This window comes from Gopherus evgoodei, unplaced genomic scaffold (assembly GCF_007399415.2).
Source record: "Gopherus evgoodei ecotype Sinaloan lineage unplaced genomic scaffold, rGopEvg1_v1.p scaffold_88_arrow_ctg1, whole genome shotgun sequence".
Classification (NCBI taxonomy): Eukaryota; Metazoa; Chordata; order Testudines; family Testudinidae; genus Gopherus; species Gopherus evgoodei.
This window is the reverse complement of record NW_022060109.1, coordinates 73463-88741: the sequence shown is the minus strand read 5'-3', so window position 1 is coordinate 88741 and position 15279 is coordinate 73463. Positions and strand designations below refer to the sequence as shown.

The following is a 15279-nucleotide window of genomic DNA, read 5'->3' as shown; positions in this document are numbered from 1 at the left end:
AACTAGCTCATGGTGTGTTGTACAAACACTGGGGGAGGGCTGAATATGGAACCCAGGCGTCTTGGCTGCCAGCCCACCCTGCTCTCCTCCCCTCTCAGAGCCTGGAGAGAACCCAGGAGTCCTGGCTCTCAGCCCCCCCTGCTCTAACCCTCCAGCCCCCACTCCCCTCCCAGAGCCGGGGAGAGAACCCAGGAGTCCTGGCTCTCAGCCCCCTCTGCTCTAACCCTCCAGCACCCACTCCCCTCCCAGAGCCGGGGAGAGAACCCAGGAGTCCTGGCTCTCAGCCCCCCCTGCTCTAACCCTCCAGCCCCCACTCCCCTCCCAGAGCTGGGGAGAGCACCCAGGAGTCCTGGCTCTCAGCCCCCCCTGCTCTAACCCTCCAGCCCCCACTCCCCTCCCAGAGCCGGGGAGAGAACCCAGGAGTCCTGGCTCTCAGCCCCCCCTGCTCTAACCCTCCAGCACCCACTCCCCTCCCAGAGCCGGGGAGAGAACCCAGGAGTCCTGGCTCCCAGCCCTCCTTGCTCTGACCCACCAGCCCCCACCCCCTTCCCAGAGCCGGGGAGAGAACCCAGGAGTCCTGGCTCCCAGCCCCACCTGCTCTAACCCACTGGCCAAGAGAACCCAAGCGTCCTGCGGTTCCTTCAAACACGGTAACACCCCTCAATGTGCCCGACATTTCGCCCTGTTACACGAGGCTCCAGGTTCGGGTCTCCGGCGTCCCCTGGCAAACGCGCGCAGGAAAAGGTTGAACAAAGTTTTCAGTGAACTCCTGGCAAGCGACGGAGACGCCGTATCTGGGCAGGGTCCAGCCCGGCGTTGACTTTCCCCGCGCCCCAACACTCGGCCTTCTCAGAGCCCAAAGCAGGGGTCACGTCGCTGCTCCCCTCCCAGAGGCGTGCGGAGGAAATCAGTGGGAACACAACCCCTCCGCCCGGGCAGAGATTGATCCACGGGAGCCTGCTCTTGTCTGAGCCCACAATGGATGAGATTTCAGCAACGGGGCCAGAACGTCCGAAATCGTTACCTCGATTCTGAGCCGCTATCGAGTAATTAGCGGCCGATCCGCGATGCCTGGTCTGTTCCCCGCCGGGGTGTCTGGTCTCAGCTTCAGAGAGCTGCTCCAAAGTTCACTCTTATCTCATCTTTTTACAACCGACATTTACAACACAGATCCGTGTTCTCCGTGCTTCTTCGGTGCCCCACACAGACTGGGGGGAGTCGGGGTCACGGAAGGGCTGACGGGGAGGGCAGTGAATTGCTGGGAAGAAGTCTGGGTGTGAATTCGGAGGGTTTTGGGTGGGGGAAAGCATGGAAAAGGTTTTTTTGGGGCTGGTGTGGGGGATTGTTAGGGACCCTCCCCCAGGCAGACCCTGGCTGCCTATAGCCTCTCCCAATCAGTCAGGCACATCTGTCCCGTACCCATGTGTCCCTGCAACCCCATGAATCCTTGCACCCAGCTTATATGTGTCCATCCGCCCCCACTCAGATACCCCCTCCCCTGTCCCCATGTGTCTCTGTGCCGCCACCCAGCCACTCCCATGTTACTGGCACCTCCTAAAGAGAAAGGCCCTGTGCCCCATTTACCACCCCCCTGAGCCATACAGTCCCTGCCTGAGTCCGGATGGGAGCCAGCACCGCATGGAGCGGACAGGCCTCTGCCCCATTCCTGTGCCCCTAAGAGGGGAGAGGGCCAGTCACATTGCACCGTCGCTCCTTGTACAACCCCCTCCACACCTCCTCTACCCTGTCCAGGGACACCCCTTGCACCACGCAGGCGTCCTCGTACAGACACAGCTCGTCCTTCATGCCAAAGACCCGGAATCGGGCGTCGTGCCGGTACCGCAGCCCGGCAGCCAGCGCCAGGAAGCCTAATTAGACGTCGTCCAGTGGGAAGGAGGCCGCGGCCAGGGCCGGGACGCTGGCGCTGGGTATAAGGAACCCGCCCCCGGAGGGGAAGTCGGGGTACTTGGCCTGGGGGAACAGGGTGGAGAAGACACGATATTTCGTGGTTCTCATCACGGCCGCATGGCGCTGGATGTTGCCGTGGATGACGTGGGAGGTGTTGGGCATCTGGCGCAGGTAGGCCACCAGGACGTGGGGGTTCACAAACTCCTCGTTGTCCCCTGGGGGAGAAAAAAAAGATGCTGAGGGGGTGCAGCTCGGGACTGAATGTCCTTCCCAGAGCCAGGGAGAGAACCCAGGAGTCCTGGCTCCCAGCCCCCCCTGCTCTAACCACCAGCCCCCACTGCCCTCCCAGAGCTGGGGAGAGAACCCAGGAGTCCTGGCTCCCAGCCCCCCCTGCTCTGACCCACCAGCCCCCACTCCCCTCCCAGAGCGGGGGAGAGAACCCAGGAGTCCTGGCTCCCAGCCCCCCCTGCTCTGACCCACCAGCCCCCACTCCCCTCCCAGAGCCGGGGAGAGAACCCAGGAGTCCTGGCTCCCAACCCCCCCTGCTCTAACCCACCAGCCCCCACTCCCCTCCCAGAGCCGGGGAGAGAACCCAGGAGTCCTGGCTCCCAGCCCCCCCTGCTCTGACCCACCAGCCCCCACTCCCCTCCCAGAGCCGGGGAGAGAACCCAGGAGTCCTGGCTCCCATCCCCTCTGCTCTAACCCATCAGCCCCCACGCCCCTCCCAGAGCTGGGGCGAGGACCCAGGCGTCCGGGCTCACCTTTGAAGATGAAATCCGCCTGCCCGCAGCGCGCCCCCACCCAGTGCAGAAAGCAGCGCTCCTTGAGCGACAGGTTGTGGTGGCTCTCGGTGAAATCCCACAGCACCACGTCCCCAAACTCCTCGCTCTCCTCCTCCAGCAGGGCCATGTGCCGGGGCTCAGGGGACACCCCCATGAGGAAGACGGCTCGGACCCGGTAGCCCTCTAGCACCCCGGGCTGGGCCCACGTGCGGCGGGCGGTGGCCCGTCTGGCGCTGGGTGGGATTTCACGGCCAGGAGCAGCAGGGGCGGCCCCGGGGGCCCAGTGCAAATCCCGTCCCCTGGGATCAGCTCCCGGCACCGGTAGCTCTGCAGCTGGGGGAAGTCAGCCCGGAAAGCGGCAGAATCCAAGTGGATGGTGGAGGTCTCGTCGGGCAGCTCCACCGAGCCGGGGCTGGGGCCGGGGGTGCCCTGCGGGGTCTGCCGCAGTCGGATCCTCACGGCGGGAAATAGCCAAAAAACCCCGCCGATCAGGAGGAGCAGGAGCAGGATCCGAATCAGGATCCCGGCGTCCCAGGGCTTCATCTCCACTCCCCTCGGGGCTCGGCCAAAAGTGGAGAAGAAAAAAAAATCCCATTGGAAACTAGCCCACGGTGTGTCATACAAACACTGGTGGAGGATTGAATATGGAACCCAGGAGTCCTGGCTTCCAGCCCCCACTGCTCTAGCCCACCAGCCCCCAGTCCCCTCCCATAGCTGAGGAGAGAACCCAGGAGTCCTGGCTCCCAGCCCCCCCTGATCTAACCCACCAGCCCCCACTCCCCTCCCAGAGCTGAGGAGAGAACCCAGGAGTCCTGGCTCCCAGCACACCCTGCTCTAACCCACCCGACCCCATTCCCCTCCGCCAGCTGGGGAGAGGATTTAGGCATCCAGGCTCACCTTTGGAGATGAATTCAGCCTGCATCCTGTGCACCGCTGTGACGAAGTGGGAATGTTCTTAATGTTTCCTCTGAATACTGTGTGGGTGCCTCGGTTTCCCCTATGCAGTTCTTAAGGATCTAGGTGGTGGGATACGGGGCTGTGATTGGTGCAGACCCCTAGGCAGGTGTGATGTTGTCTGCAGAGCGAATGGCCAACGCCTTGTGTCCTGGCAACTGCTGGCCTGGGCCCCTCCCTTGCAAAGGTGCCAGCTGAAGGGCAAAGAGATCAGGTGGCCTCCTGGCCCGGGACAGAGAAAAGCAGAGGAGGGGCTGGGGAGTTTCGCTTTGCAGCTGGCAGGGGAAATGGAGGGGGGCCAGGCGGGGCTCTGACCTCTCTGCCCACCCCTGAAATTGGACCCAGCTGAGGGGGCCCTGTTTTCTGTACCTACAAGCTCTGTTCTGGACTGTGTTCCTGTCGGCTAATAAACCTTCTGTGTTACCGGCTGGCTGAGAGTCACGTCTGACTGCGGAGTTGGGGGGCAGGCCCCCCTGGCTCCCCCAGGACCCCACTTGGGCACCGAGGGGCAGGGGATGGTGGATGCTCCAGTGTCAGACCCAGGAAGGTGAAGCCTTGTGAGCTTCTTGCCCTGGAGACAGCCTGCTCCCAGAGAGGAGGCTTCCCCAGAGTCCTGCCCTGCTTTGTGGGGGGCAGTGCCCGGGGACTCCGGGAGAACTGGGGCGATGCTCTGGCACTGCTCCCCACGACACAGCCACAACCGGGCACAGGCAGGGCCCGGGGCAGGAGCGCAGGGAGGTGCTACGCAGGATCCGGGGGAGAGACCTGGTTCCAAACACTGGTGGTGCCAGGCCCCCGGCCCTGAATCTTCCTGGACCCCGGACACCACTAACGGACGGTGCTATATTCAGGGAAGAAAACCCGAATGTCCCAATTACTGCCTGGGGGAATTCTGCGCCCCCCAAAAGGAACGATTCTGCGCAGTCTGGTTTCAAATCCTGCACCTTTTGTGTGTCAGAAATAACACGATTGAATCACACCCGTTTCAATTATTGCAAAATCCCCATCAGCAAGTGTGTCCGTAACAATACAGCCAACAGAAAGGAGGCAGGAAATGCTTTTTTTGACAAATCGATTCCTTATGGGGCATATGAATGCAGAGCTGGGAGTAAGAATTCCTCAAAAATACAACACAGATCCCTGTTCCCCGTGCCCCTCGGGTGCCCCACACAGGCTGGGGGGAGTCGGGGTCACGGAGGGGCTGAGGGGGAGGGATGTGAACTTGGAGGGTTTTGGGATATGGGTGGGGGAAAGTCTGGAACAGATTTTGGGGGGCAGGGGCGGGCGGGGAGGGATTGTTAGGGAGCCTCCCCCAGGCAGACCCTGGCTGCCCCTAGCCTCTGCCATTCAGGCAGGCACATCTGCCCCAGTCCCCATGTGTTCCTGCACCCCCACGTGTCCTTCCACCCTGCCTGTCTGTGTCCCTTAGGGTGACCAGATGTCCTGATTTTATAGGGATAGACCTGATATTTGGGGATTGTTCTTATGTCGGTTCCTATTTCCCCCCACCCCCTGTCCCGATTTTTCACATGTGCTGTCTGGTCACCCTAGTGTCCCTGCACCCCCACCTAGACACCCACTCCTCCCATCCCCATGTGGCCCTGCAGCCTGTCCCCATGTGCCCTCACTGAGACAAACCCTTGGGCTCAGAGGCCTCGTACGAGGCCTACGGCCTGAACTGAAGTAATGGTCGAGACGTGGGACACGGGTCGTTTGCTGGAGGATTTTCTGCAGCTTGAGGTCTTCAAACCATGATTTGAGAACTTCAATAACTCAGACATAGGTTAGGGGGTTGTTACAGGAGTGGGTGGGTGAGACTCTGTGGCCTGCGTTGAGCAGGAGGCCAGACTAGATGATGGTAATGGTCCCTTCTGACCTTAAAGTCTATGCGTAAAGCCAAGTTTGGCTGTGAGGCAGAGGCCGGCCCGGCTTGCGGAAGTTGGCAGGAGGAAGGCTGCTAAATGAACGCGTGCCGGGACAACACCAGCACCAGCCGGGTACGAACACATCCCACGGAGATAACAAGGAACAGGCAAACCCAGCCTCAAGCCAGGGTCCAAAGGACAATACGATGGATAGACAGTATGATGGATGGACCGTATGAAAGGACAATACCATGGACAGACAGAATGATGGATGGGCTTGTTCGAGCCCAGCAGAATGGCAACACCCTAATGCATAGAAGGGTTGCACCTCACTGCAGTCCCTGATACAAATCCTGTTTGTGCCAGCGTATAAGAATGCATCCCTCAGCGGACATCTTTGTCCGGCCTAGGAGCCAGCGGCAGATCCTGCCTCTGACTGATCCGCTCCATTGTGGGGGGCACATATTAGTCGTACGTCCTGTAGAGTCCACGGGGGACCATTCCTGTACTTTGTTTGATGATACCCCTGGCCAGGTGCCTTCGCCCATTAACGGAGTGGATGGTCATTGGGCGGTTTGCTCGAGAGCCGCCGGGCCAGCGAGCTGCAGCGCCAGGGCAGCGCCCAGAGGGAAAACACACGCGCACGCCGCCGACTGATATCAACCCCGAGCAGAGCAGGGCACCATGCCGGTGCCGTCTGACGACATCGCTGACCCCGACCGCTGGTCTGGTGAGGAAGTGAGCTGTCCACGGCGGGAACTGCCATCTGACATGACAGAAAACCACGAGCTTAACCCTTCCCCGCAAATCTCCCCCCAAAAAAACATAACGGGGAAGAAACATGGACTGTCCCGTGTAAGGCGAGGGCAGAGACTGTCGCCTTAAAATGTAAAATATTGCAAACTCTAACCCTGGCTGCGAAGCGGTTAAAACGGGCCACCACAAAATTGCCGGGGCCAGGAACAGCAACAAAGACAACGTTAAAAGAATCCAAGGAAGCTACACAGCCCTGGGCAAACCCCTTGCAGGGTGGCGAGCAGCCAGCACAGGAACAGAATAAAACATCGGAAACAGCTGCAAGGAACCTACCAAAAAAAATAGACACACGCGCTGTCCCCTGATATAAATATTGGTGGTAAAAGCAGGCTCCCCCCCCCATGCCTGAAGAAGGGGGATGGAAGTGGGAAGAGGGGGCCCTAGGAAAATGAAAAGACGCGATGTTACAAAACCGTCCCCTTGTGAGAAAAAACAGGTTCTGGTACAATCTAAATCGGGACCTGGGCTAGTCCCTGTCGGAACGGGATGGGGAAGTGCCGAGATGGGCGAAAAGTAACGCACAAAACTGTCACTGAATGGGCACATCCGAGGAAGGAAAATACAGAAGGAGTTCATAGAGCACAGTACTAATATTTGAAACATGGGCTTTTCGTTTTCCCATCTAGCCAAGTTTTAAAAAAATTTTAAATATAAACCAAGGGTTGTGAGTTCAATCCTTCAGGGGGCCGTTTAGCAATCTGGGGCAAAAAATCTGTCTGGGGACTGGCCCTGCTTTGAGCAGAGGGTTGGACTATTTCCCTCCTGAGGTCCCTTCCAACCCGGATAGTCTACGAACCACTGTTACGTTTAACACGCACGATTTCAGCTTTCCACAGTCGGCAAAAACAAAAGAAAAAAGAGAAAAATAGCAACTTTAATACTGTTCCTGTAGTGCGGGCGATTCCGCCCGCCATTGCACTCCGGGTGATTTTGACTCTACGCGGTTTTCGCTTTACGCGCCGACCGCGGAACGGAACCACCGTGTGGGATGAACCTCGCTGGTATATACAGGGAATTATAACCTGTCGGTAACAATGATAACATGACCGTAGCCGCAACGTTCAGCGTATCATCAGCCTGCCGAACACACTCGCCATGACAAACTTTGCATTGGATACCACACAATCATTTCACAACCATGAACATGGGGGGACACCCAGCACCCCCGAGGTACAGAGCGTCACATTCAGCCACTCCCTCCCCTGTGGCAGGTGTCCTCTAGAGGGGACAGGCCCCTGCCCCATTCCCTGCACCCCTAAGAGGGGAGAGACCCCGTCACATTGCACCGTTGCTCCTTGTACAACCCCCTCCACACCTCCTCCACCCTGTCCAGGGACACCCCGTGCACCACGAAGGCCTCCCCGTACAGACACAGCTCGTCCTTCATGCCAAAGACCCGGAATCGGGCGTCGTGCCGGTACCGCAGCCCGGCGGCCAGCGCCAGGAAGCCGAAGTAGACGTCGTCCAGCGGGAAGACGGGGATGCGCTCGGAGGCCGCGGCCAGGGCCGGGATGCTGGCCCTGGGCATAAGGAACCCGCCCCCGGAGGGGAAGTCGGGGTACTTGGCCTGGGGGAACAGGGTGGAGGAGATGCGATATTTCGTGGTTCTCATCACGGCCGCATGGCGCTGGATGTTGCCGTGGATGACGTGGGAGGCGTTGGGTGTCTGGTCCAGGTAGGCCACCAGGGCGGGGGGGTTCACAAACTCGTCGTCGTCCCCTGTGTGGCAAATTGCAGGCACTATTATGCTGGGTCTCGCACTTTCTCTTCTGGGGGGGGGGGTTCAGGGCTCCATTTCTTGCCCCTGAATTGGAATGTTAACTGCCCCACTAGTGTCCCAGAGGAGGGGAGTGGAGAGGGAGGGACCTGGACCTGCCCTCTGCTCCAAGTCCCAGCCCAGGGGCCCTGAGGATAGCGGTGAACCACTTGACCTGACACTTCCTTCCCCTGGGCTACGTCCCTCTCCTGCCCTTCAGCTTGTGGGGGCTTCCTGCCCTCCCTCTGCACAAGCCAGGTGCCCCTTTAGCTAGGGTCTAGGACTTCTTAGCCCACCGCAGCACTTCTCCAAACTGTCCTCTGCTTCCCTCCAAACTGTGCTCTGCTCCAGCACCAATTCCTCTCTCCTCCGACACCAATCCTCTCCGCTTCAGCACCAATTCCTCTCTGCTCCAACTCCTCCAAACTGTTCTCTGCTTCCCTCCAAACTGTGCTCTGCTCCAGCACCAATTCCTCTCTCCTCTGACTCCTCCAAACTGTTCTCTGCTCCGACACCTATCCTCTCCGCTCCGACTCCTCCAAACTGTCCTCTACTCCAACACCAATCCTCTCTGCTCCGACACCTCCAAACTGTTCTCTGCTCCAACACCAATCCTCTCCGCTCCGACACCTCCAAACTGTTCTCTGCTCCAACACCAATCCTCTCCGCTCCGACACCAATCTTCTCTGCTCCGACACCTCCAAACTGTTCTCTGCTCCGACACCAATCCTCTCTGCACCAATTCCTCCAAACTGTTCTCTGCTCCAACACCAATCCTCTCCGCTCCGACTCCGCCAAACTGTTCTCTGCTCCGACACCAATCCTCTCTGCACCAATTCCTCCAAACTGTTCTCTGCTCCAACACCAATCCTCTCCGCTCCGACTCCTCCAAACTGTTCTCTACTCCAGCACCAATTCCTCTCTGCTCCAACTCCTCCAAACTGTTCTCTGTTCCAACACCAATCCTCTCTGCTCCGACACCTCCAAACTGTTCTCTGTTCCAACACCAATCCTCTCCACTCCGACTCCTCCAAACTGTCCTCTACTCCGACACCAATCCTCTCTGCTCCAACACCAATCCCGTCCGCTCTGACACCAATCCTCTCTGCTCCGACTCCGCCAAACTGTTCTCTACTCTGACACCAATCCTCTCTGCTCCAACTCCTCCAATCTGTCCTCTACTCCGACACCAATCCTCTCTGCTCCGACAACAATCTTCTCTGCTCCGACTCCTCCAAACTGTTCTCTGCTCCAACACCAATCCTCTCTGCTCCGACTCCTCCAAACTGTTCTCTGCTCCAATACCAATCCTCTCCGCTCCGACACCAATCCTCTCCACTCCGACAACTCCAAACTGTTCTCTGCTTCGACACCAATCCTCTCTGCTCCAACTCCTCCAAACTGTTCTCTGCTCCGACACCAATCCTCTCTGCTCCAACTCCTTCAAACTGTTCTCTGCTCCGACACCAATCCTCTCCGCTCCAACTCCTTCAAACTGTTCTCTGCTCCGACACCAATCCTCTCCGCTCCGACACCTCCAAACTGTTCTCCGCTCCGACACCAATCCTCTCCGCTCCAACACCAATCCTCTCTGCTCCGACTCCTCCAAACTGTTCTCTGTTCCAACACCAATTCTCTCTGCTCCGACACCTCCAAACTGTTCTCTGTTCCAGCACCAATCCTCTCTGCTCCGACTCCTCCAAACTGTCCTCTACTCCGACACCAATCCTCTCTGCTCCGACTCCTCCAAACTGTTCTCTACTCCAACACCAATCCTCTCTGCTCCAACACCAATCCCGTCCACTCTGACACCAATCCTCTCTGCTCCGACTCCTCCAAACTGTTCTCTACTCCGACACCAATCCTCTCTGCTCCAACTCCTCCAATCTGTCCTCTACTCCGACACCAATCCTCTCCGCTCCGACACCAATCTTCTCTGCTCCGACTCCTCCAAACTGTTCTCTGCTCCAACACCAATCCTCTCTGCTCCGACTCCTCCAAACTGTTCTCTGCTCCAATACCAACCCTCTCCGCTCCGACACCAATCCTCTCCGCTCCGACTCCTTCAAACTGTTCTCTGCTCCGACACCAATCCTCTCTGCTCCGACTCCTCCAAACTGTTCTCTGCTCCAACACCAATCCTCTCTGCTCCGACTCCTCCAAACTGTTCTCTGCTCCAACACCAATCCTCTTTGCTCAGCCACCTCCAAACTGTTCTCTGCTCCAACACCAATCCTCTCCGCTCCGACTCCTCCAAACTGTTCTCTGCTCCGACACCAATCCTCTCCGCTCCGACACCAATCCACTCTGCTCCGACACCAATCCTCTCCGCTCCGACACCAATCCTCTCCGCTCCGACACCTCCAAACTGTTCTCCGCTCCAACACCAATCCTCTCCGCTCCGACTCCTCCAAACTGTTCTCTGCTCCGACACCAATCCTCTCCGCTCCGACACCAATCCACTCTGCTCCGACACCAATCCTCTCCGCTCCGACACCAATCCTCTCCGCTCCGACACCTCCAAACTGTTCTCCGCTCCGACACCAATCCTCTCTGCTCCGACACCTCCAAACTGTTCTCCGCTCCGACACCAATCCTCTCCGCTCCAACACCAATCCTCTCTGCTCCGACTCCTCCAAACTGTTCTCTGCTCCAACACCAATCCTCTCCGCTTCGACACCAATCCTCTCCGCTCCGACTCCTTCAAACTGTTCTCTGCTCCGACACCAATCCTCTCTGCTCCGACACCTCCAAACTGTTCTCTGCTCCAACACCAATCCTCTCCGCTCCGACACCAATCCTCTCCGCTCCGACTCCTTCAAACTGTTCTCTGCTCCAACACCAATCCTCTCTGCTCCGACTCCTCCAAACTGTTCTCCGCTCCGACACCAATCCTCTCTGCTCCGACACCTCCAAACTGTTCTGTGCTCCAACACCAATCATCTCTGCTCCGACTCCTCCAAACTGTTCTCTGCTCCGACACCAATCCTCTCCGCTCCGACTCCTCCAAACTGTTCTCTGCTCCGACACCAATCCTCTCTGCTCCGACACCTCCAAACTGTTCTCTGCTCCGACACCAATCCTCTCCGCTCCGACTCCTCCAAACTGTTCTCTGCTCCAACACCAATCCCGTCCGCTCCGACACCAATCCTCTCCGCTCCGACTCCTCCAAACTGTTCTCTGCTCCAACACCAATCCTCTCCGCTCCGACTCCTCCAAACTGTTCTCTGCTCCGACACCAATCCTCTCTGCTCCAACACCAATCCTCTCCGCTCCGACTCCTCCAAACTGTTCTCTGCTCCGACACCAATCCTCTCCGCTCCGACACCAATCCTCTCCGCTCCGACACCTCCAAACTGTTCTCTGCTCCAACACCAATTCTCTCTGCTCCGACACCTCCAAACTGTGCTCCGACTCCCACACTGTCTGATTGAAACAGGGGTTTCTATCAGGTGACTGATTGCAGGTGCTTTAATTGCCTTCAGGTGTCCTAGTTAACCTATTGCAATTTTTCTTCCCTTTACAGGGAATAAGGCTCCCTTCTAATTCTCTCCTGCTGCCCTCTGGCCATGCTGTATCACAGCTGGAAGAGGGAAAATATGCTGAGGAGGGTGCAGCTGGGGGCTAGAAGGCCTCCCCAGAGCCAGGGAGAGAACCCAGGAGTCCTGGCTCCCAGCCCCTCTGTTCTAACCCACTAGCCGCCACTCCCCTCTCAGAGCCGGGGAGAGAACCCAGGAGTCCTGGCTTCCAGCCCCCACTGCTCTAACCCACCAGCCCCCACTCCCCTCCCAGAGCCGGGGAGAGAACCCAGGAGTCCTGGCTCCCAGCCCCCCTGCTCTGACCCACCAGCCCCTACTGCCCTCCCATCCCTGCCCCCAAAGCCCCCCCCCCACCTTGATGTCGAAGTTGCATTCGTATCTGCGGATGAGGGCGATGAACTGTGTGACGTTGCTGGAGTCCGGGGGGCCCTCAATGGGCTGACAGGCGTTGCTCGGCTTGGCCTCCACCAGGTAGCCCTGGAGCAAAGCAGGACCCCAGAGTCAATACACCACAGGCCTGCAGCCGGGAGAGAACCCAGGAGTCCTGGCTCCCAGCCTCCCTGCTCTGACCCACCAGCCCCCACTCCCCTCCCAGAGCCAGGGAGAGAACCCAGGAGTCCTGGCTCCCAGCCTCCCTGCTCTGACCCACCAGTCCCCACTCCCCTCCCAGAGCCAGGGAGAGAACCCAGGAGTCCTGGCTCCCAGCCCCCTGCTCTGACCCACCAGCCCCCACTCCCCTCCCAGAGCCGGGGAGAGAACCCAGGAGTCCTGGCTCCCAGCCCCCCTGCTCTGCCCACCAGCCCCCACTCCCCTCCCAGAGCTGGGGCGAGGACCCAGGCGTCCGGGCTCACCTTTGAAGATGAAATCCGCCTGCCCGCAGCGCGCCCCCACCCAGTGCAGAAAGCAGCGCTCCTTGAGCGACAGGTTGTGGTGGCTCTCGGTGAAATCCCACAGCACCACGTCCCCAAACTCCTCGCTCTCCTCCTCCAGCAGGGCCATGTGCCGGGGCTCGGGGGACACCCCCACGAGGAAGACGGCTCGGACCCGGTAGCCCCCCAGGACCCCAGGCCGGGCCCATGTGCGGCGGGCGGTGGCCCGTCTGGCGCTGGACGCTGGGTGGGATTTCACGGCCAGGAGCAGCAGGGGTGGCCCCGGGGTCCCGGAGCAAACCCCGTCCCCTGGGATCAGCTCCCGGCACCGGTAGCTCTGCAGCTGGGGGAAGTCGGCCTGGAAAGCGGCAGAATCCAAGCGGAAGGTGAAAGTCCCATCGGGTAGTTCCACCGAGCCGGGGCTGGGGCTGGGGGTTCGCTGCGGGGTCTCTGTCACCTCGATGACCACGGTGTAAAAGAACCAAAAACCACCTGCCACTGGTGCCATCACCACCACTCCCCCGATTAGAAACCTCCAGCTACCCCTGGGCTTCATCTCTGCTCCCTTCAGGGATCGACCAAAAGTGAAACCAAAAAAACCCAAAACAGTTGGAAACTAGCTCATGGTGTGTTGTACAAACACTGGGGGAGGGCTGAATATTGAACCCAGGCGTCTTGGCTGCCAGCCCACCCTGCTCTCCTCCCCTCTGAGAGCCTGGAGAGAACCCAGGAGTCCTGGCACCCAGCCCCCCCCTGCTCTAAACCACCAGCCCCCACTCCCCTCTCAGAGCCGGGGAGAGAACCCAGGAGTCCTGGCTCCCAGCCCCCCTGCTCTAACCCACCAGCCCCCACTCCCCTCCCAGAGCCGGGGAGAGAACCCAGGAGTCCTGGCTCCCAGCCCCCCCTGCTCTAACCCACCAGCCAAGAGAACCCAAGCGTCCTGCGGTTCCTTCAAACACGGTAACACCCCTCAATGTGCCCGACATTTCGCCCTGTTACACGAGGCTCCAGGGTCAGGTCTCCGGCGTCCCCTGGCAAACGCGCGCAGGAAAAGGTTGAACAAAGTTTTCAGTGAACTCCTGGCAAGCGACGGAGATGCCGTATCTGGGCAGGGTCCAGCCCGGCGTTGACTTTCCCCGCGCCCCAACACTCGGCCTTCTCAGAGCCCAAAGCAGGGGTCACGTCGCTGCTCCCCTCCCAGAGGCGTGCGGAGGAAATCAATGGGAACACAACCCCTCCTCCCGGGCAGAGATTGATCCACGGGAACCTGCTCTTGTCTGAGCCCACAATGGATGAGATTTCAGCAACGGGGCCAGAACGTCCAAAATCGTTACCTCGATTCTGAGCCGCTATCGAGTAATTAGCGGCCGATCCGCGATGCCTGGTCTGTTCCCCGCCGGGGCGTCTGGTGTTGGGAAAAAGTCTCAGCTTCAGAGAGCTGCTCCAAAGTTCACTCTTATCTCGCCATTTTACAACCGACTTTTACAAACCACACAGCCTGTAGGACTCCTGGGGGGTGGGCTCTGGGAGGGAGTTGGGGTGCAGGGTCTAGACTGGGGCAGGACGAGGGGTTGTGGGGGACACCCTGGGAGAGAGTTGGGGTGGGGGGTCTGGGCTGTGGAAGGGGGTTGGGGTGTAGGAGAGGGTGAGTGGTCGGGCTCTGGGAGGGAGTTGGGGTGCAGGGTCTGGACTGGGGCAGGAGGAGGGAGAGTGGGGGTTGGGCTCTGAGAGAGAGTTGGGGTGGGGGGTCTGGGCTGGGGCAGGAGGGGGTTTGGGGGAAAGGCTCTGGGAGGGAGTTGGGGTGGAGAGTCTGGACTGGGGGAGGAGGAGGAGGAGTAGGGAACAGGGTCTAGGGAACAGGGTCTAGGCGGGAGTTGGGATGCAGGGTCTGGGCTGGGGCCTTTGTCTTGCTTCCTGGGGCCAAAAGTCACCTGGTCGCATTCCCCTGTGCAAGCTTTATACAGAGTAAAACAGATTGATTTGGGGTACGGACCCCATTGGGAGCTGGGGGTCTGGGGGCTGGAGATAGGAGCAGTTGCTGAGGCCGCAGCTGGTGGGGGACGTCGGTCAGACCTGGGGCTGGGTTGTAGCAGGCCGGCATGTCTGGCTCAGGTCAGGCAGGGTACTGGAGACCCAGGCTGGCAGGGAGAAGGGGTTCAGGGGTGTCTCAGCACATCAGGGGGGGCTGTTCCCAAGGGGGTTTCTGTGACCCAACCCCTCACAGGGGTGTTGCCAAGCCACTGTGGAGGACAGAGCTAAAATGCAGAGGGGTCTGGATAGAACTGGGGTGTAGCCGCCAGCCTAAAATTGGACAAAAACCAATGGACGGTGCTGTATTCAAGGAAGAAAACACAAATGCCCCAATTACTCCCGGGAGAATTCTGTGTGCAAAAAAGGAACGATTCCGCGCAGCCTAGTTTCAAATCCTGCACCTTTTGTGTGTCAGAAAAAACACTATCGAATCACAACCGTTTAAGTTATTGCAAAATCCCCGTCAGCAAGTGTGTGGGTAACAAAACAGCCAACAGAAAGGAGGCAGGAAATGCTTTTTTGCCAAATCGATTCCTTATGGGCAATGTGAATGCAGAGCTGGGAGTAAGAATTCCTCAAAACTACAACATGGATCCGTGTTCTCCGTGCCCCTTGGCTGCCCCACACAGGCTGGGGGGAGTCGGGGTCATGGAGGGGCTGAGGGGGAGGGTAGTAAATTGCTGGGAAGAAGTCTGGGTGTGAACTCGGAGGGCTTTGGGTGAGGGAAAAGCCTGGAACAGGTTTTTGGGGGGCTGGTGG

At 59.1% G+C, this 15279-nt stretch overlaps 1 protein-coding gene and 1 pseudogene across 1 annotated transcript; both read right to left on the bottom strand.

Annotated features, from left to right (window-relative positions):
- Positions 1–1578: 1578 nt before the first annotated feature.
- On the bottom strand, positions 1579–3233 carry LOC115644093 (annotated as a pseudogene).
- Positions 3234–7181: 3948 nt separating this feature from the next.
- Positions 7182–13091, bottom strand: LOC115644103 (N-acetyllactosaminide beta-1,3-N-acetylglucosaminyltransferase 4-like). Its single transcript, XM_030548208.1, has 2 exons — positions 12472–13091; positions 7182–8044 (listed from the first exon to the last, which is right to left on the bottom strand). Exons 1-2 carry the CDS (start codon positions 13043–13045, stop codon positions 7581–7583), a joined length of 1038 nt encoding a protein of 345 aa, XP_030404068.1. The 5' UTR covers positions 13046–13091; the 3' UTR covers positions 7182–7580.
- Positions 13092–15279: the final 2188 nt, after the last annotated feature.

What these genes read in the sequence shown, in the direction of transcription:
- LOC115644103 (XM_030548208.1), bottom strand. Translation starts at nt 13,045, where the DNA reads ATGAAGCCCAGGGGTAGCTGGAGGTTTCTAATCGGGGGAGTGGTGGTG. An exon ending in GGCGGATTTCATCTTCAAAG is followed by an intron (nt 8,045 to 12,471) that starts GTGAGCCCGGAC and finishes TTTGCCACACAG; the next exon opens with GGGACGACGACGAGTTTGTG.